The sequence below is a fragment of the Ursus arctos genome, unplaced genomic scaffold (genome assembly GCF_023065955.2).
Source record: "Ursus arctos isolate Adak ecotype North America unplaced genomic scaffold, UrsArc2.0 scaffold_9, whole genome shotgun sequence".
NCBI lineage: Eukaryota > Metazoa > Chordata > Mammalia > Carnivora > Ursidae > Ursus > Ursus arctos.
In genome coordinates this window covers 1394778-1414827 of record NW_026623111.1, presented here as the reverse complement: position 1 = coordinate 1414827, position 20050 = coordinate 1394778, and the positions used below count along the sequence as shown (strand labels likewise).

General features: G+C 40.1%; 2 protein-coding genes across 3 annotated transcripts in view; both read left to right on the top strand.

Annotated features, from left to right (window-relative positions):
* The first annotated feature begins 913 nt into the window (after positions 1-913).
* HAUS3 (HAUS augmin like complex subunit 3) lies at positions 914-16408 on the top strand. Of its 2 annotated transcripts, XM_057309676.1 has the most exons (6): positions 914-998; positions 1939-1997; positions 2404-3451; positions 4384-4823; positions 7124-7352; positions 16091-16408. In XM_057309676.1, the coding sequence occupies exons 3-6, from the start codon at positions 2543-2545 to the stop codon at positions 16322-16324; spliced, it is 1812 nt and encodes a 603-aa protein (XP_057165659.1). In that variant the 5' UTR covers positions 914-998; positions 1939-1997; positions 2404-2542; the 3' UTR covers positions 16325-16408. The 2 variants fall into 2 exon arrangements, with proteins under 2 accessions (XP_057165659.1, XP_044235316.2); XM_044379381.3 differs by lacking the exon at positions 1939-1997 and having other exon boundaries at positions 918-998.
* Positions 925-20050, top strand: part of POLN (DNA polymerase nu) — a 158957-nt gene continuing 139831 nt past the window's right edge. Inside the window, exons 1-2 of the mRNA XM_057309675.1 lie at positions 925-998; positions 18329-18472. Coding sequence (XP_057165658.1) covers positions 18334-18472 — 139 coding nt within the window. The 5' untranslated portion in view covers positions 925-998; positions 18329-18333. The remainder of the gene's footprint in view (positions 999-18328; positions 18473-20050) is intronic.

Below are 20050 nucleotides of genomic sequence, written 5' to 3'. Positions count from 1 at the left end.
AAACAGTGTTCCCTCTTGACTTACATACCTCTTCCACACATAGCAGGTAAGTTCCTATATTTTTCACTTTTTAAAAAGTTCTATTTTGAGGGGCGCGTGGGTGGCTCAGTCTGTTAAGCGTCTGCCTTTGGCTCAGGTCATGATCCCAGGGTCCCCAGATGGAGCCCCCCATCGGGCTCCCTGCTCTGCAGGGAGTCTGCTTCTCCCTCTGCCTCTCCCTCTCCCCGCTCGTGCTCTCTGTCTCTCAAATAAATGAATAAAATCTTTTTTTAAAAAAAAGTTGTACTTTGAAAATGGGATTGGGGAGGAAGTCATCTTTTGCTTCGTGGTCAGTTGAGGGCTTGGGGCTTGCGTGCTTTGCAAAATAACGTTCAACGCAAAAGCTTGTAAAGCGAGTAATGACAGCTGAGTCCAAAGACGCACCAGACGCTGCTAGGCTCGGTGGGGGTCCGGAGCTCGTTGGCTCCCAGGACTTGTCGAGGGGGCGCGCTCCCTGAAACCGGTCCTGCCGGTGCAGAGCCCACCGGCCGTGCGGCCCCGGGCCGCGACCAGGCGAGCTCCTGATCGCAGCTGACTTTCCCTGAAAACGGCCTCGTTAGAGGGTGGGGATCTGGGGACCCGGAGCGCAGGACCAAGAGCCAGCCTGAGCCAAGGAGCTCATCTGGGGCCCGCGCACCGCCGCAGGACGCAGACCGCTTACACCAGACCGTCACCTAAGATCCCCCACCCCGCCCGGAGCCCCCCGGCCCCGCCCCCGCGGCAGGAAGCCAACCAGCTCGCCCCCACCGGTTGACGTCAGGCACGGCGCCGTGCTCAGCTCCGCCCCAAAGTCCCTCCTCGCCAGGCCCGCCTCTTCCGACGCCACGCCTGCGCAGACGGTGACGCCACGGCCTTGCTTCTGCCCTCTGCGCGCGCGCGGTGGCAGCGCTCCCGTGAGGCAGTGCGAGGCGCGGAGCGCGGCGGCGGGCTTCTGAGGGGCGCGAACGGAGCTTCTAGAGGTGAATGGCGCCGGCCTCTCCGTTCCGGGACCTGGGGCTGTGGGAGCGCCTCCGAGCCTCCAGCTGCCTCTGCTTTCGAGGCACCCCTGGGGACTCCTTTCAGGCGCGCGAGTAGCTGGCCGCGCGGCGCAGTCGGGGTCCGCAGGCCTTGGAGCCACGGGCGAGGGCGAGGGTGGGGAGTGCGAATGCAAGTGGGAGGTGGGCATCAGCGGGGAGCGCGGTGCGGGTGAGTGAGGGGCCGCCCGGTGGGGGCGGGGCTGATGCGGGTAGTCCGGGAGGGGGGCGGGGAAGGGCCGCGGGCGGGTCCTCCCGGACGGGGGGCGGAGCTGCGGGCGGGTCGTCTCGCGCGGCTGAGACGCGGGCGGGGGCGGGGGCGGGGCCTGCGGGCGGTGGTCTAGCGCAGCTGAGACGCGGGCAGGGGCCTGCCGGCGGGTGGTCTCGCGCGGTTGAGACGAGCTCCACAGTCAGCCGCGCGGGTCTGGGGTCTTTGCAGTTCGCCTTTAACGGCAGTTTGGTGGCATTTGCGGGTGGCGTCCGTGTGGCACGTGTGTATGTGCGGCCGGTCACGGTCCGTGGAGTTCCCTTAAGGGAGGTCACCGTGGGTGGTTCGGCGGTGCGTTGGTTGCAAAGCAGCAAATGCCGCACGTGTTTTGACTATTTTCTGTTTAGTTCTTTGGCACTTCTGAAGTGGCGGGTACTCGGATTTTGGGGTTATTTTGCTTTAGTTTTTGGTTTTGAAGTATAGTTGAGATACACCGTTGTATTAGTGTTGGGTGCACGGCGTAATGACCTGACATTTTTGTACTTTGCGAAATGGGTACCGCATTTGGTCTTAACCACCATCACCGTACAGCGTGACATTTTTCTCTTATGTTGAGAACTTTTTAAGATCAGTCTGAGGGCGGTTCTTAAATCTTAAGCCTGATGCTGCCTGCACTAGGTTGATGTCTCTGGACAGTGATTCCTGTGTGAATGGCGGATGCTGATTGAGTCGTGGAGGTAAACATTTTGTTGACTCTTTCTCTAGAACATTACCGTGTTTCTCTTTTCTTACTTAGGAACGAGGGGTGGGGTGAAGAGGCTGTTTAGCCACGGGCTGGCTTGGACTGGTTTAGATACATTTATTTTGAGTTGAAAACTGAATGAATGAACTGATCTGCTCTGTAAGATACAATGTATTTTTAATGACTATCTTTGGAAAGATTTTCTTGCTAATTAGGTTTTCATTATTTTTGCAGTGTTCTCAGTGATACCCTAATTGTTTGTTTTGTTTATCTTCATCAAACATTTCAGCTGTAACTATCTCTGGGTTAGATGGTTCCCACATATTCTGTGATATTTATCTGTATCGTTCTTTTACAGATACAGTTCATTTATGGTCTAATACTTGTTTTTCCTCCCCTAGGAGAAGTCAGATTCTAAAAGTATTTTTTCTCTTCTCTATGAACTTAACATAAAATTAATTTTGTTTGTATTTGGGTTTATTTTCTAAATATCAACACCATAAACCCATATCTATTACAAAGAAATTGGGTGCTTAAACCATGAGTTGTGGAAAAGAGTTTGTGGAAACATTAAAAAAAATCAGTTATCCCAAAGCTGATACTCTTAATGGGGAAGATTTTGACTGGTTGTTTGAGACTGTTGAAGATGAATCATTTCTGAAGTGGTTTTGTGGGAATGTGAATGAACAGAATGTTTTGTCTGGAGAAGAATTGGAAGCTTTTAGCATTCTTCAAAAATCAGGCAAGCCCATCCTAGAAGGAGCAGCACTGGATGAAGTTCTTAAAACCTGTAAAACTTCTGATTTGAAGGCATCTACCCCGGATGACAAAGAGCTAGAGAAATTAGAGATTGAGGTTCAAACTCTGCAGAAATTAAAGAACCTAAAAATTCAGCGACGTAATAAATGCCAGTTGATGGCTTCAGTAACAAGCCACAAATCTCTGAGGTTAAATAGTAAAGAAGAAGCAGCCACTAAAAGCCTGAAGCAGAGTCAAGGATTTCTAAATTCTATGAATACTAAGATAAATAATGAACTTCAAGCTCTTACTGATGGAGTTGCTAAATTGATGACGTTCTTCAGACATTCTAATTTGGATCAAGGGACAAATCCACTAGTGTTTTTCTCTCAGTTTTCCTTGGAAAAATATCTAAGCCAGGAAGAGCAAAGTACAGCAGCATTAACTTTATATACCAAAAAACAGTTCTTTCCGGGTATACATGAAGTAGTTGAGAGTTCAAATGAAGAAAATTTTCAACTTTTAGATATACAAGCACCATCTATTTGTGATAATCAAGAAATCCTTGAGGAGAGACGGCTAGAGATGGCTAGGCTGCAGCTAGCCTACGTTTGTGCTCAACATGAGTTAATTCACTTGAAAGCAAGTAATTCGAGCATGAAGTCAAGTATACAGTGGGCAGAGGAGAATCTTCATAGCCTCACTAGCAAGGTAAACATGAGAAATGAGACTGGATTCTTACAGTAATTGTTGTTCGTATTGGAAGATACATAAATATTAAAGTACTTTAGAAAGGGGGATGAAACAAGTAATTTTCTTTTCTGTTTTTTCAGTGGTTGGTTTTGATGTGTGTCAGTGTTTCTTACAAATAGATCATCTATTCATATCATTAGACGGCAGAAATGCTAATTAATACCCAATCACATTAGCTAATTTTAAACAAAAGTACGTTTTCTGAATTTGAAATTTCTGTTGGTTTAGACTCAGAGGACACTGAAATTCCCTCTTTTATGTTGTATGGGTAGAGCCTTATTGCTTTGTTACAGGTGTTCTGCCCTGTTTGCTCCTTGTTTGGTGCTAATGAAGTCAGGTCAATGGACTGAAACCCTGATTTTTTTTTGTGGAGAATGTACAGATGTGGTGCACATCTCCATCTGCACTTTCGGAAAGCTAGCCTTCTTGGTAATAAAAACCACTACAGCTGAAACTGAATATCAGCACCAAGTTAGTTCCTATAACTGACAAAAACTTTGGGATAATGCGTGAAGTTCTGTCACTCTTTACAAGTGCTAAACTCAGCTGACGGACTAGAAGAATAACTACTGGGACTATTTTATTTTTAAGAAAAACTTAAATAGTGTACATTTGCATTCAGTGAGTAGTGCGCCAAGAAAAGCATGACAAGATATCTGTTTTGGTAGCCATTACTGTTTATATGTGGTAGTAATAGCATTAAAACTGAGCAATTTACCTTTGGCTTAGTCTGTGGTTTTCCTTTTTTAAACTGATTTTGGCTTTTGTTCATATGAAATTAGTTTTTATTAGCACGTTACCTGATAACCTAAAATGGAAAGTAAAAATAATTTTAAAACTATTTCAACTTTATACTTACTGCTTTAAATGTAATTGCTTTTTCTGTGTAGGCTCCTGGCAAAGATAATTTGGATGCTAAAATTTCTAACTTGAACAGTGAGATTCTGAAACTGGAAGAACAAATCTCTCATATAAAAGATCAAAGTTTGCCTGCTGTGATAAAAGAGAATGCCCAGTTATTGAATATGCCAGTTGTAAAGGGAGATTTTGATCTACAGATTGCTAAACAAGACTATTACACAGCAAGACAAGAGTTAGTTTTAAATCAATTGATAAAGCAAAAGGCATCTTTTGAACTTCTACAGTTATCATATGAAATTGAATTGAGAAAGCATTGGGACATATATCGTCAGCTTGAAAATTTGGTTCAAGAACTTAGTGAGAGTAATACGATGCTCCACCAGCGATTAGAAATGCTGACAGACCCATCAGTATCTCAGCAGATAAATCCAAGGAGTACCATCGATACCAGGGACTTTTCTACTCATAGGTATGCATCTTTGTTTCTTCAGTAATTGTTTTGGTTTTTGTAAAATATTGTAGAGAATTTGAACTAATATTGTGGAAGTTTAAAACATTCTTTGCACTCTGTTTTTTGGGGTTTTTTGTGTTTTGTTTTTGGTGTTTTTTTGCTATTTTGTTTTGTTTTTTTAAGATTTTATTTATTTATTTGACAGGGAGAGGGAGAGGGAGAAGCAGACTCCCTGCGGAGCAGGGAGCCTGATAGGAGGCTCGATCCCAGGACCCTGGAATTATGACCTGAGCAAGGCAGATGCTTAACCAACTTACCTTAACCCAGGCGCACCTGCACTCAATTTTTGGCCCTCTATTTTCTTCTTTCACTTTTCTTGTATATATGACTCTTCCCTTTTGAATATTTTTCTCCCTTAACTGACTGACCTTAACCCAGACACCCCTGCACTCAATTTTTGGCCCTCAGTTCTCTTCTTTCGTTTTTCTTGTATATGAGTCTTTCCTACTGAATATTTTGCTCCCTTTTCCCTTCATGTTAAATCTGGAAGTAGCTGTTTTAGAGCTAAGGTGGATGGGTTGGAGGAATGAATGTATACAAGGTCTTATTCACCTTTAGGAACCATTATTAAGATGCCTTATTTGAGATTGAGGCAGGAGTTTTAACTACAAGGAGTTTGAGTACAGCTTGGTGTGTAGTCATAGTATTGCTAGGCAGACAACTGATTGCATTTGGAAAAGGTGTCAGCAGAGAGAGGAGAAAACTGTTTCTTGTCAGGTTAATCAGCGAGATTCTATTGTGTAAGCAATTGATGGTATAGAAATACTAAAATTGGAGGACCAAAGTAGTCAAAGGCCTCAAAAATGTGGATCCTACTCCTGATTTTTCTCTAGTGCTAGAGGAAAATCATCTAATCCTTTTTTTGTTTGTTTATTTTAAAGATTTTATTTATTTGAGAGAAGGAGAGAGCCAGCACGAGCAGGTGGAGGGGCAGAGGGAGAAGGAGAGGGAGAAGCAGACTCCCTTCTGAGCAGGGAGCCCAACGTGAAGCCCAACGAGGGGCTTGATCCCAGGACCCTGGGATCAGGACCTGAGCCAAAGGCAGACGCTTAATTGCTTGAGCCACCCAGGTGTCCCTCCTTTTTTTTTTCTTATTAATGAGGTGAGGGGCATGGAAAGGGTAACATTGACATCATGAGCTAAGAAAGGTTACCCCCTGAAATTGTGTAGTCACGTCCCAGAAAAACAAAATTGGCAGCCTTGGACTTGAACCAGTTTTATGAAGTCTGTTGCAACTTGTTAAAATAATTAAAATAATAAAAAAATACATATTTTTGAAATTGAAGAAAAAGAACAAACCGTTTTTGTCAGAAGTATGTAGAAAATGCTACTTCACATTTTTCCATTTGTTCCACAGGATTTTCTGCCATTAATATTTGAAGTGTTAAAGTGGCCTAATGGCTCATTAGGAATTTAATTCGACAGTCAAATATGGATAAGACTGGAGTAGCAAGTTTATGATTTCTGTAGCTCTTTATTGTTTACTTTTTTTTTTTTACATTTTATAGTTTATTTTCAATTTTTCTCTTTTAAATCCACTACCATCCTATAACGATAGGTATGTGACGTGAAAAGTTTAGTCTCAGAGGTTGACTTGACCCAGGTATCAAAAGACAGCCAGAACAAAGACCTGGGTCTTCTATTTCAAGTTCGTTGCTATTTCTGCTATATCATACTTATATTCTTTGAAAGAAATGTTTTCTTGGGCGGTATCTCTAAAACACACTTTGTTTGAAGTAGGGTAATGGCAGTTAAAAATTAAAAAATATATTTAAAATTTGGGGGATGAGAAAGTGGAAAGCAGATACAGTAATTACAATATATATTTCTGTAATGAGATAGTATTTTATTTTTCTTATATATATTTGTTAAAGATTGTTTGAGGGAGAGAGAGAGAGAGAGAGGGAGGGAGAGAGGGACCATGAGCAAGGGGTAAGGGTAGAGGGAGAAGGAGAAGCAGACTCCCCGCTGAGCAGGGAGCCTGATGCAGAACTGGATCCCAGGACCCCCGGCATCATGACCTGAGCCAAAGGCAGATGCTTAACTGACTGAGCCACCCAGGTGCCCTGTAATGAGATAGTATTTTAGCTGGAATGTTTTTGGTTGCTGGATTTAACAGCAGATAGATTAGTTTTTTTCCAGTTTAATATTTTTAATCTGTTACATATCCCCGAAGATGCCCAATACAGTGGATTATAATTTTGAAAATTGTACTGATTTGCGAATTTTCTCCTGTAATTTTTATTTTCACATTTTAGGCTTTATCAACTTCTAGAAGGAGAGAATAAGAAAAAGGAATTGTTTATAACCCATGGAAACCTGGAGGAGGTGGCTGAGAAATTAAAAAAGGATATTTCTTTAGTACAAGATCAGTTGGCAGTACCTACTCAAGAACGTTCTTTCTTTCTGTCCAAACTGAATAATGATGTGGACATGCTTTGTGATACTTTGTATCAAGGAGGAAATCAGCTTTTGCTTAGTGATCAGGTAGGTGTTCGCCATAGTAACTGAAAATGCTGTAAAAAAATGTTTGTTGTAAAAGATACTAAAGAAAATGTTAACATGAGGAAAATACTACCGCAAATGCTATTGCCCTACTATAAGTTTATTTTTTTATATCCTAGTTTTTGTCCTCATGTAAGTATATTTTTCAGATGGTTTTGATCAATGTACACAGAATTTTAAGAACTTACAAAATATTTCAGACATGAAAGGATATGTAATGTTTACTCTAAGAATTTAAAGAAAAATCAAACCACCCCTGTATTTTACCTGTCTCAACAAATAGAGGGCTATTATCTTTGAAGTGCTCTGTGACAGCTTGCTTCTCCTAATAGCATTTCCTTTCCTTCATCAAGGAGAACTGCACTTAATTGTATCATTTGCTTGCTTTTATTTATACTTTTATTACACATATATATTCCTAGACTGTATTTTCTTTTTAAGATTTTATTTATTTGACAGAGAGACAGCAAGAGAGGGAATACAAGCAGGGGGAGTGGGAGAGGAAGAGGCAGGCTTCCTGCTGAGCATGGAGCCTGATGTGGGGCTCTATCCCAGGACCCTGGGACCACGACCTGAGCCGAAGGCAGACGCTTAACAACTGAGCCACCCAGGCCCCCCGAGACTCTGTGTGTGTGTGTGTATTTTTTTTTTTTTTTTAAGATTTTATTTATTTATTTGAGAGAGAGCATGAGCATGAGCGGGAGCGGGAGAAGCAGACTCCCCACTGAGCAGGGAGCCCTGACATGGGCATGGGGCTCCATCCCAGGACCGTGGGATCACGACCTGAGCCAAAATCAGACACTTAACTGACTGAGCCACCCAGGTGCTCTGCTAAAGTGTATATTGTTTAGTTTTATGTTTTTGAAGTTTATGTACATGGTGTCTTGTATATATTTTTTAGTAACTTGCTTGTTGATTAATATTAAGATATTGAGAGTCATCCATGTTGCTACATGTAAAGCTCTAGCTCATTTATAGTTTTCTTTTTTTGTTTTTGTTATTTTATTTATTTATTTGAGAGAGACCACACGTGCAGAGAGGGGCAGAAGGAGAGGGAGAGAATCTCAAGCAGACTCTCCCCTGAGCTCGGAGCCCAACCTGGGGCTCAGTCTCACAACCCATGAGATCATGCCTTGAGCCAAAATCAAGAGTCTGACACTTAACTGAGCCACCCAGGTGCTCCTGTAGTTTTCTCTTTTATGTAGTTAGTATTCCATTTTATGAAATTCCATAACTTAATTATCTGTTATGTTGACAGACACCTAAGTTACTTTCAGTTTTTGCTGTTGTAGATTATATTGCTGTGGATGGTCTTACTGTATGTCTCACAGCTAGCTGCGCACGTGTGCACGCACGCACACTCACCGAGGAGTGGAATTGCTGTGTCACAGGTTCAGTTTTCAGGGTACATCAAATTGTTTTCCAAAGTGGGTGTACCAAATTACATCAGCGGTGTCAAAGAGATTCTATATGTCCGTATCCTTTTCATCACATAACATTCTCTGATTTATAAATTTCTCTCAATCTGTGGATGTAAAATAGCATCTGTTACAGGTTGTAATTTGCATTTCCCTGATTATTAAGTAGGTTGAGGCCCCTTTCAGCTGATTACTGAGATTGAGGCCTCTTTCAGTTGTTTACTGGGCATTCATCTTTTAATGAGAATTCCTTATTCATCTCTTGTGCCCATTTTTAGGTTCCTTTTTTTTTTTTTTTTTTTTGAAGATTTATTTATTTGAGAGAGAGAGGGAGTACTCGCTGGCGCAGTTGGGCGGGGGGTGTCAGTAGGGGCAGAGAAGAGAGAGTCTTAAGTAGACTGTGTGCTGAGCATGGAGCCCTCACAACCCTGAGATCAGGACCTGAGCAAAACCAAGAATCGGCAGCCTGATCATAGGGTCGTGAGATTGAGGCCCACGTTGGGCTCTGTGCTCACCTTGGGGTCTGCTTGAGATTCTCCCTCGCCTTCTGCCCCTCCCTGCACTCACGCGTGCATGCTCTCTCTCTAAAATACATAAAATCTTTAAAAATTTTATTTGTAGGAGTTTATATATTTCAAGTGCCAATTCTTTGTCAGTTGTGTGTGTTATATATAGTTACTTTCTATTTGTAGCTTGTCTTTTTTACTTTCTTTGTTTTCAGCTTTTTTTCAGCGTTTTAATTTTTATGTAGTTTATTACTCTGTGTTTTGGCATTTTTTTATATCTTGTTTTTCCTATCTTGTTAAGGTTTGCTCTTAACATAATATAGTCCTTTTTAGTTTACCCTAAAGTTATGCTGTTGATTTTTAGTTCTTTATCAGGAGTTTATTTATTTTTAGGTTTTATTTATTTATTTGAGAGAGAGAGATTGCGAGCAGGGGGGAGGGGTAGAGGGAGAAGCAGAGTCCCAGCTGAGCAGGGACCCTGATGTGGGACTCGATCCCAGGACCCTGGGATCATGACCTGAGCTGAAGGCAGATGCTTAACCAACTGACCCACCCAGGTGCCCTTACGTGTGTGCTATGAGGTAGAGTTCTAGTTTTATTGTTTTTTTTTTTTCCCTATAAACAAAGTGTCCCATCACCGTTTACTGAAGCATACAATAAAAATAAAATCCCTCTCTTTCTGGTGAAGGGAGCTTCTTATTATGAAAGAAGTGATCCTTAAGTGCTTTTTGCCTTCATGTGTCTTTTGTTAGATACTGTGAGCAGTACCAGTTGTGAATCTTGAACTGGGTTAAGTCTAAGAGTCTTTTGGAAGACCCAGGTGATTCCTGTCCGGCCTGTAATTCTATCCAGGGGCTCTTCCACTTCTGGACCATTCTGATCTTAAGATTGTTAGTGTCCTGTGAGTCCTTGGCTTATTATGAAGATGCTCTCCCATTTGACTTCCCACTTCCTGTGGACCTTGGATTTTGATTTTTCTCCCACTCATCTCATGAGTCTCAAGAATCATAGGTTCTAATTTTTCAAGATTGGCAGTTGCCCTGGAGTAAAGCTGCTCCTGGACTGCCGTACCAGTCTGGGATGTTTTATGGATTTATAGTTCCTTTGAATGTTTTGTCTCTTCATTGCTTTTAGGAAGCTTTTGTTTTGCTTGATTTTTAAAAATATTTCATTTAGCCTTTTACATTTTTTTCTTGTGGGAGGATTGATTTGGATAACTAGCCTACCTTTCCTTGGAACAGGAACGCTTGTGATTAATTTTTTTAAATAATGTCTTTATTGTGGTGAAATATAGAAAATGTAAAATTATAGTTTTAACCATTTTTAAGTGTACAATTCAGGGGCATTAAATACAAAAGTACATTCATATATTGCGGAACCACGACCACTATACATTTCCAGAGCTTTTTCATCATCCCAAATAGAAACATTAAACAATAAACAGTAACTTTTCTCTCCTTCCTCCCCAGCCCCTGATAACTTCTATCCCACTTTCTGTCTCAGTGAATTTGCCTGCTCTAGGTACCTAATATAGGTGAAATCCTACAACATTTGTATGATTGAGTTTTATCCATGTTGTAGCATGTGTCAGAATTGTTCCTTTTTATGGATGAGTAATACCCTATTTTGTGTAAGTAGTACATTTTGTTTATCTGTTCATCTGTTGATGGTCCCTTGGGTTGTTTCCACCTTTTGGCTGTTGTGAATAATGCTGCTGTGAACATTGGTGTACAAGTACCTGAGTCCCTGTTTTTGTTTCTTTTGGGTTTATACCTAGGAGTGAAATTGCTGGATCACGTGGTAATTCTATGTTTAACTTTCTGAGGAACTGCCTGACTTACACAGCAGCTGCACCATTTTATATTTTCACCCTCAGTGCACAGGGTTCCAGTTTCTCCATATCTTTGCCTACACTTGTCATTTTCCTTTTTTAAAAAATATGTAATAGCCATCCTAACTAATAGCCTGAAGGGATTAACTGATTTTGTCTTCTAGATCTATTAATTTCATAAAAACCTCCTATGATGGCAGATTTGAAAATTTATTGTAGTTCTGTTTTTTCTTTATATTTGAATCTTTTTATAAGTTACAGTTGGCCCTTGAACAGCATGGGTTTGAACTTTATGGGTCCACTTGTATGCAGATTTTCTTCAATAAATAAATACAGTGCAGTATTATAAATGTATTTTCTCATAATTTTCTTAACATTTTCTTTTTTCTAGCTTGCTTTATGGTAAGATTACAGTATATAATACACATAAGATACAACATACACAGAATATGTTAATCAACTGTATGTCAACAGTAGGCTACCAGTGGTTAAGTTTTGGGGAAGTCAAAATTTATACACAAACTTTTGACTCCACAGGAAGTTGGTGCCCTAAACCTCCCCACCCCCCTCCCACATTGTTCAGGGTTCAGCTGTATATCTAAGTTTAAAATTGTGGTGAATTATTATCCTGGTGCTTTGAATTGCAGTGCATTGAACCATTTAGTATTACATAATGATCTTTTCTGTTCTTACTGTGCTTTTTGTCTTACACATCTTTTTTATTCTTCCTTTTTACTTAGCATTATGAAATAAACATTTTCACTTTGAGTAATTTTAATTATTAATATTACAGTAATTTCTGTAACCAGTCCACCGTTGTTGAATATTTTTTGATAGTATTTTTGTTTGTTCTTGAACGATATTTATATCTTGTGTATGTAGCTTTTTGTTGTTGAATACTTTCATTTGGATGAATTCTTGGAAGTGGGATTATTGGGTTTCTTAGGTGTGTACTTTTTTTTTTTTTTTTTGGCTTTTGATGCTCTCATACTGCTTTTTCAAGGAGTCACACCTAGTTTAATTGCTACCAGCACTATTTAAATGTCTACTAGACACCATTGGTCATATGGTACACCATTTTATGAATTGCTAAAAACAAAAAAACCTTTCTCTGTTAAATTGGCATGATACTTTTTTTTTTAAGATTTTATTTATTGGAGAGAGTACACAAGAGAGAGCTAGAAAGAGCACAAGCAGGGGAAGGGGCAGAGGGAGAAGCAGGCTCCCCACCGAGCAGGGAGCCAGATGCGGGGCTCGATCCTAGGACCCTGGGATCACAACCTGAGCTGAAGGCAGATGCTTAACTGACTGAGCCACCCAGGCGCCCCAGCACCTTTCTTATTTAGAATTTTTATTGAATACTTACTAGAAGATATCTTTTAGGTACAGATAGATTTTTGTCAGATCTGTCTTGAATATACACATTAAGTTAAATATAACAGTTAAAATTTTTAGGGTATTTCAAAGCTTCACACTTAACATGCAGTTCTTCTATATAATTTTTTGACTCAAAGTTGTTGTCTTTATTTTTCTACACTATACATTAAACCCAATTAAAAAATGGGCTAAAGACTTGAATAGAGCTTTCTCCAAAGAAAACATACAAATGGCCAACAGATATACGGATAGTTGCTCAGTGCCATCCATCATCAGGGAAATGCACATCAAAACCACAATGAGATACCATGTTACACCTGTTAGAGTGGCTAGTAGCAAAAAAGCAAAATCAGAGGCACCTGGGTGGCTCAGTCGGTTAAGTGTCTGACTCTCGGTTTCGGTTCAGGTTGTGATCTCATGGGTCCTGGGATCAAGCCCTGGGTCTGCTTCAGGTTCTGCACTCAGTGGGGAGTCTGCTTAAGGATTCTCTCCCTCTGCGCTACCCCCACTCATACACTTATGCATGTGCACACAGTTTGTCTCTTTCAAATAAATCTTAAAAAAAAAAAATCAACTACATCAAAAACTAATGATGTAGTGTATGGTGACTAACATAACGTAATAAAAATTGTTAAAAAAAAAAAAAGTGTTGATGAGAATGTGGAGAAATTGTACACTGCTGGTTGGAGTCCAAAATGGTGCAGCCACTGTGGAAAACAGTATGGAGTTTTCTCAAAAACTTAATGATCCATATGATCCAGTAATTCCGCTTCTGGATGCTTAAACAAAAGAATTGAAATCAGGATCTTGAAGAATTATTAACACTCGTACATCCATTGTAGCACTGTTCCTAATAGCCAGGTTATGGAAACAACTTCAGTGTCTACCAGTGGGAGAGTAGATAAAGAAGATGTGATATATACACACAGAGTATTATTCAGCCTTAATAAAAAGAAATCCTGTAATAGGTGACAACATGGATGAACCTTAAGGAAATCATGCTGAGTGAAATAAACCAGTCACAAAGACAAATAACGTATGATTCCACTTACAGAGATCTAAAATAGTCAAACTCACAGAGGCAGAGGTAGAATGGTGGTTAGCAGGGATTGGAGAGTGGGAGCTGGGTTGTTAACAGAAAGTTTCAGTTACGCAAGGTGCATACGCTATACAGCGTTGTGCTGGTAGTTAACAGTACTGTGTTGTACTCTGAAAAATCTGTTAAGGGGGAGATCTCATGTTAAGTGTTCTTATCACAAAAAATTTTCTTAAATGTTGGTGATAAAGCATTTCTTATGAGTGGCTAATAATAATTACATGTTGCTCTTGATTATAAAATGGTATGGGTTTTAGGTATTTTAAAATGTGAAAGATTGCATCCTAGAATCACTAAAGTATGGTGATTTCATGATAGTCCTACTGGGTGTTGTTATTTAGTGTTTTTCCCTAAAATATAAATATAAAATATAAAAATTCCATCTGTATAAATTTTAATTTGCATTTTTGTTGTTAATGAAGGATATTTTTTGATATTTGTAGGAATATTATTTTAGCAACTATTCAGATCTTTAGTACTGAAATCGAAGGTGAGATTGTAGTTTCTCATTCCAGTTTACCAAGTTTTTCCTCAAGGGGAGACCACTTAATGTAGGTATTACTTGATTTTGTTAAAGTGTAATTGAAGAAGTACTGCTCTCTGGAACTGACATTTATGACAGGTGTAAAGCAGTCATTCTTGAACTTGTTAATTAGAATCACCAGGGAGCCTGTTGGAGTTTGAGTAATTTAGTGTGGAGTAGGGTACAGGAATATGCATTCATAACAAGTACCCCAGGTGATTGTCATGCTCGTGGACCATGCTGAGAAGGTGCAGAAGGCTGAGATAGAGCTATAGATTTTCTCGTTGGTGATAGTGGCTGGAAATACACAGAAGTAGAATACTTGATTAGAGGGGCGCCTGGGTAGCGCAGTCGTTAAGTGTCTGCCTTCAGCTCAGGGCGTGATCCCAGCGATCTGGGATCGAGCCCCACATCAGGCTCTTCCACTGGGAGCCTGCTTCTTCCTCTCCCGTTCTCCCTGCTTGTGTTCCCTCTCTCGCTGGCTGTCTGTCAAATAAATAAATAAAATCTTAAAAAAAAAAAAAAGAATACTTGATTAGAAAGCCATGGAAACTTGTTAATAAAGAGCCTTTAATGTTAGGAAGTGAGGCATTTCAGTATGTTAAATGTGAAGGGTCTGGCATGTCTAGGTTCTTTTTCTTTATTACTATTTTTTAAAGATTTTATTTATCCGTTTGAGACAGAGAGAGAGAGAACATGAGCATGGGGGGAGAGACAGAGGGAGACACAGACTCCCCAGTGAGCAGGGAGCCCAGTGTGGGGCTGGAACCCAGGACCCTGGGATTATGACCTGAGCTGAAGACAGATTGTTAACCAACTGAGCCACCCAGACAGTACCTCCCCCAACCTTTTTAAAAAGATTTTATTTATTTGAGCGAGCGAGAGGGAGAGGGAGAGCTAGCACGAGTGGGGGCAGATGGAGAGGGAGAAGCAGTGGCGTGTCAGGGTTCTTGAGCGGAAGGATTACATGGTAAATTGGGGTTGTTGAGTGTTCTGTATAATTCTGCTTTCTATAACACTGAATAAAGAAAAATGGAGATTTTTGCTGAGGTGATTCTTTTTTATTGGTAATTGCTTCATTTCAAGTCTTTCTCAGTATCACTTTTATCTAGAGTAGACCAAGATTAGGCTAAAACGTTTGATCAATTAAGTAGAATATAAGCTCCATGAAGAAGATGGTGTTCGTTCTTCTATCTCTGGTCTCTAAAACAGTGGTTGGCATGTGGTAGACATTTAGTAATATTTGTTGAATGTATGAATATGCATAACAGTTTACATATCAAGTACTCTTCAGTGAGTAACAGTTTGCTTTGAATCCCTTAAAATTATCTGTCAAAAGCTGTTGCAATTGATCTTAACGTAGAATTTATATTAAACATACTGTAGATTTTTGAGGTTCATTTATCATTAAACTCATGGGAATAATTATGTCATTTGGATTTTTTTTTTTTTTAAGATTTTACTTATTTAGCGGCGCCTGGGTGGCTCAGTTGTTGAGCGTCTGCCTTCAGCTTGGGTCATGTTTCTGGCGTCCTGGGATCGAGCCCCTCGTCGGTCTCCCTAATCAGTGGGGAGCCTGTTTCTTCCTTTCCACCTCCCCCTGCTTGTGTTCCCTCTCTCACTGTCTCTGTCAAATAAATGGGTAAATAAAATCTTAAAAAAAAAAAAAAAGATTTTATTTATTTATTTGAGAGAGGGAGGGAGCACGAGCTGGGGGAGGAGCAGAGGGAGAGGGAGAAGCAGTTTCCCTGCTCAGCAGGGTACCTGACCCAGGGCTCCATCCCAGGACCCGGAGATCATGACCTGAGCCGCCGAAGGCAGATGCTTAACCAGGCAGATGCTTAACCGACTGAGCCACCCAGGCGCCCCAATATCGTTTGGATTTTTTGCATGTAAATTACATTTTAAATTTGTAATTGCTATTACAAATAGAGCTTTTGTTGTAAAACCATTTTTATTTTCCTTTTAGGAGTTAACAGAGCAGTTTCATCAAGTTGAATCCCAACTGAATAAGCTAAATCATCATCTTACTGATATTCTTGCTGATGTGAAGACAAAAAGAAAAATTTTGGCATCTAATAAACTGCATCTAATGGAAAGAGAATTATATGTATATTTTTTAAAAGATGAAGATTATCTGAAAGATATTGTGGAGAATTTAGAAAATCAATCAAAGATTAAGGCCGTTGGTCTCGAAGATTGAAATTTACTAAAAACTGAATCTTTACTACATATGCTGTATTAATGGGAGGAAAATATACCTAATAAACCCTACTAAAATTTTAAATTTGAAGCCAGTGGAACATTTCATTTAATTCAAGTATTGGATTTTTTTTTTCTTCTCTGTATATGTTCAAAGTATCAGTGCTTTCTATGAATTGAACATTTGCTTGGTGGCGCTTAGTTCTGGTAACTTTTTACTTACAGGGAAAAAGCATTATTATATAATGCAAATATTTCTTAATAGAATTAGTTCTATCTCTTCTTAGTACTTTTTTTAGAAATAGAAATTTTCTACTGTTAAATATTTTAAACCTTTGTAGAACTTTGAATCAGCATTGTTAAACCTGTGGACCTTAGTATGCAGAATAGCTAAGTCCCCTCATATTTGGCTATACAATAAAAGCCACTCAAACTGTGTAATTCCCATAATTCCCTGCTATTGACTTTGAGACTCTCTGTTTCTGTTTGCACCGCAAAGAATGTCAGGTGTCCTTTGGCCATTGTTCATTTTAGCAGCTGGGTCCTGGGGGCTCAAAATTTCTGCAGGATAGATCTAAATGGTACTTGGACTTCAGTGTGACTTATACATTTTGAAAGTACTGTACAAGTAGTCGCTCAGAGGATGTATAATGCTGTTTTGGTTTTTTTTTTTAAGATTTTATTTCTTTATTTGACAGACATCGAGAGAACACAAGCAGGGGGAATGGGAGAGAGAGAAGCAGAGTCCCCGCTGAGCAGGGAGCCTGATGAGGGCCTCGATCCCAGCACCTTGGGATTGTGACCTGAGCTAAAGGCAGGCGCTTAATGACTGAGCCACCCAGGAGCCCGTATAATGCTGTTTTAATCAGTTTTTGTGGAGTGAAATACTTAGGTTTTAGATTGTATTAGTTGGGTTACAAATGTATTATTTGGACAATTAGAAATTATTTTGGGTAATATGAGATCATTTATTTTTCAGTTATGACATCAGATGCTTCTTGAGTGCTTGATTTGTATGTGGGCTGTGGTATATACCCTGTAAGCTTTATAGAGGCACAAGAAGATAGAGCTGTTGCCTTCAAGAATATTCCTGCTCCAGAATATATTGCCTTTTTAATATGGAATGCCAGTCTAAAAGCTTATGCATTTTAGGTGGTCTTTGTGGGATTCCTTAGGTACACCCATCAGAACATGGGTATGCTTAGGTGACAGATAAGTCCTGATAATTTTTACAATCTGTTGAACAAAAATATTTTGCCAATTACAGTATTTATACATTATTTAAAAATGTTTATTAAGTAGATCTAAATATGCATGAAAAATTTGTAACAAATTTTGTCTAAGATTTTGGTATTAGCTCCTCGTGGGTGACTTTTGTTCCTTTTTAAATTTTTTTTCCTGTTCTACAGTGAAATAGAGAATTTATTTAAAATTTTTCTTTTCTCTAGTAATGTGGGAAAATATGTCGCCTGGTTTCCTCGCTCATGGAACAGGCAAATTCTGTTTAGATTTGTGCCAGATACGGTTGACGTGTGATCAGCTACTTGATGGTTTGTACTGTCCCTTCCAGACCTTTACCCACTCAGCCCAGGGGCTAGTAGAGCTGAGCAGGGTACACAAAATGATGCCAGGTTGTGTGTCTATTAAAATAATTCCCTTAAAAATAATTTTTCTGTAATTAGATTTGTGTATTTGAAGATTATGACAGCCATCGGTTTCAGACCTCAGGAAATATATGAGTAGGTTGCTTGCTTCAAAATTGGTTAGCTATAAAATGTATTCTTTGTTCCCTGTTTACCAGGACACTCCAGTTGAGCCTCAAACCATGTTGCTCGCTTCTTACTGTTGTATCAGTAATGATGGAGGCAACTACTACCTATTTTCTGCGGTCATTAATAGAGTAATTTGTATGAATGCCTCTGGCTGTAACATTTTTCAAATAACGTGTTTCTTATTTTGAAGTCTCAAAATTAATACATGGGTGTTATGTTTATCTTATGTTTAGGATTTATGAAAATGGAAAATTATGAGGCATTTATAGGCTTTGATCTCTGTAAGATACCGCTCTCCGGTGTTGCACAGAAGATTATGTCGGCTATACATTCAGGTGATTTAGTGGAGTCTAAGAATTGGAGAGAGAGTGAAAACAGTGAGTAATTTTTATAACCCTCTTTTTCTGTCTTTTGTCACCTTGAATGTTAATTATTTCTTAAGGTTTGAAAATGAAACAGCAGAATTATTCTCAGGAAACTTCTATTGTGTAGGGAGGTTCTTGCTACAGACAAATGGAGTCCAGCACCCCTTGGTTTATTCTCATTCAGTGATGATTGAGCGTCTGCTCACTAGATTTCACATTCTCTTGGCCCTTACTGCTTTAAAATGTAACACTGTCTTCCTTGTTCCAGGCATTTCTGTCAGACATTGCCTGAGAATCTTTGTCGGCTGTTTAACCTCAGAACAGCTGGGCTCTTTCACAGTGGCCCTCGCTTCAGCCTTAGCTCTTGGGTCATTGGACAAACATGGATTTGGTACTTTCTTGCTGTGTGTAGCCGATGGGAGAAGGGGGTTTGACAGTGTGTGTCTTACGCTGCCCGAGAGCTGTGAGCTCTCAGGTGTGTGTGTATGACGTGATGTCACAAAGCAGCAGTGGCGTGGGTGCACAAGCGTGACTGAGACATTCGGAACACCAGTTCTTTGTTTTACTAGCAAAGCAGTTGTTGTTTGTGTCTTAATATTTAAGTCTGGGCCAATGATTTGTCGTTTCTTTTCTACAGAGTAAGTTAAACGTGAGCTATAATTGAGTAATTGTGACGAAGTAATTGAGGGTATTGACAAATACTGCAAAAGCCATGTAAGTGCAGCTTCTTGATTGAGATGTAGCAGCACTGAGCTTTTCCGTCTGTTCATATTCCGGCGTCTGCTGCTCATGAGCCTTATTACAGAAAGTCACCGATACATGAACTGCAAGGAAGTTTTGTGCATCAACCTAGTGATTGATAATGTTTTGGGGGATGGGGGTGGATAGTAAAGAAGATAGATATTTAAACGCCAAAGAACTTTCTTCTTTATTCTGTCTCTATACTTTCTAAAATAGCAGTGTGCACTTGACAGAGGTGGAAATGTACTTCCTTTAAAAACTGATAGGAATTAAAAAAAATACTGATAGGAATAGTGAAATGCCTCTGGTAGCTTTAGTTTGAGTCTCTCTTAAGAAAGATTTATTGCCATCAGCCGATCTTGTGAACTCTTGTTATGCTCTTCAAATACCCTATAAAATTCTAGTTTTCATAAATTTATTGAGAGGTAATGGGAAAGATATTTTTCTGTCAAGTGTTACTGGATTTGGGAAAAAAAAGTGGACTTTTCACAAAGATTCTATATTATCTGTTGCTGCACAACACTGTTACTGCAAACTTAGCAACTTAAAACAAGGTACATTTGTTATCCCGCAGTTTCTGTGGGTCAGGAGTCTGGGCACAATTCTGCTGGGCTGCAATGTGGACGTGTCGGCCAGGGCTCGGGTCTCACCTGAAGCCCGATGGGGAGGCATTTGCTTCCAGTTCACAAGGTTGTTGGCACATTCAGTTCCTTGTAGGCTCTTGAGACAAGAGCCTCTGTTCTCCCAAGCTCTTGGCTGTAACACACCCTCCGTTTCTTTCCACGTGGTTCTCCCAAGGCACAGCTTTATGAGATAGCAGCTTGCTTTTTCTCTGGCAAGACTGACATC

Bases quoted from the DNA above. Each gene is read 5' to 3' on its own strand.
- HAUS3 (XM_057309676.1), top strand. From the start codon at position 2,543: ATGAGTTGTGGAAAAGAGTTTGTGGAAACATTAAAAAAAATCAGTTAT. The intron at 4,824-7,123 runs GTATGCATCTTT...TTCACATTTTAG, and splicing joins AGGGACTTTTCTACTCATAG to GCTTTATCAACTTCTAGAAG. The intron at 7,353-16,090 runs GTAGGTGTTCGC...TTTTCCTTTTAG, and splicing joins AGCTTTTGCTTAGTGATCAG to GAGTTAACAGAGCAGTTTCA.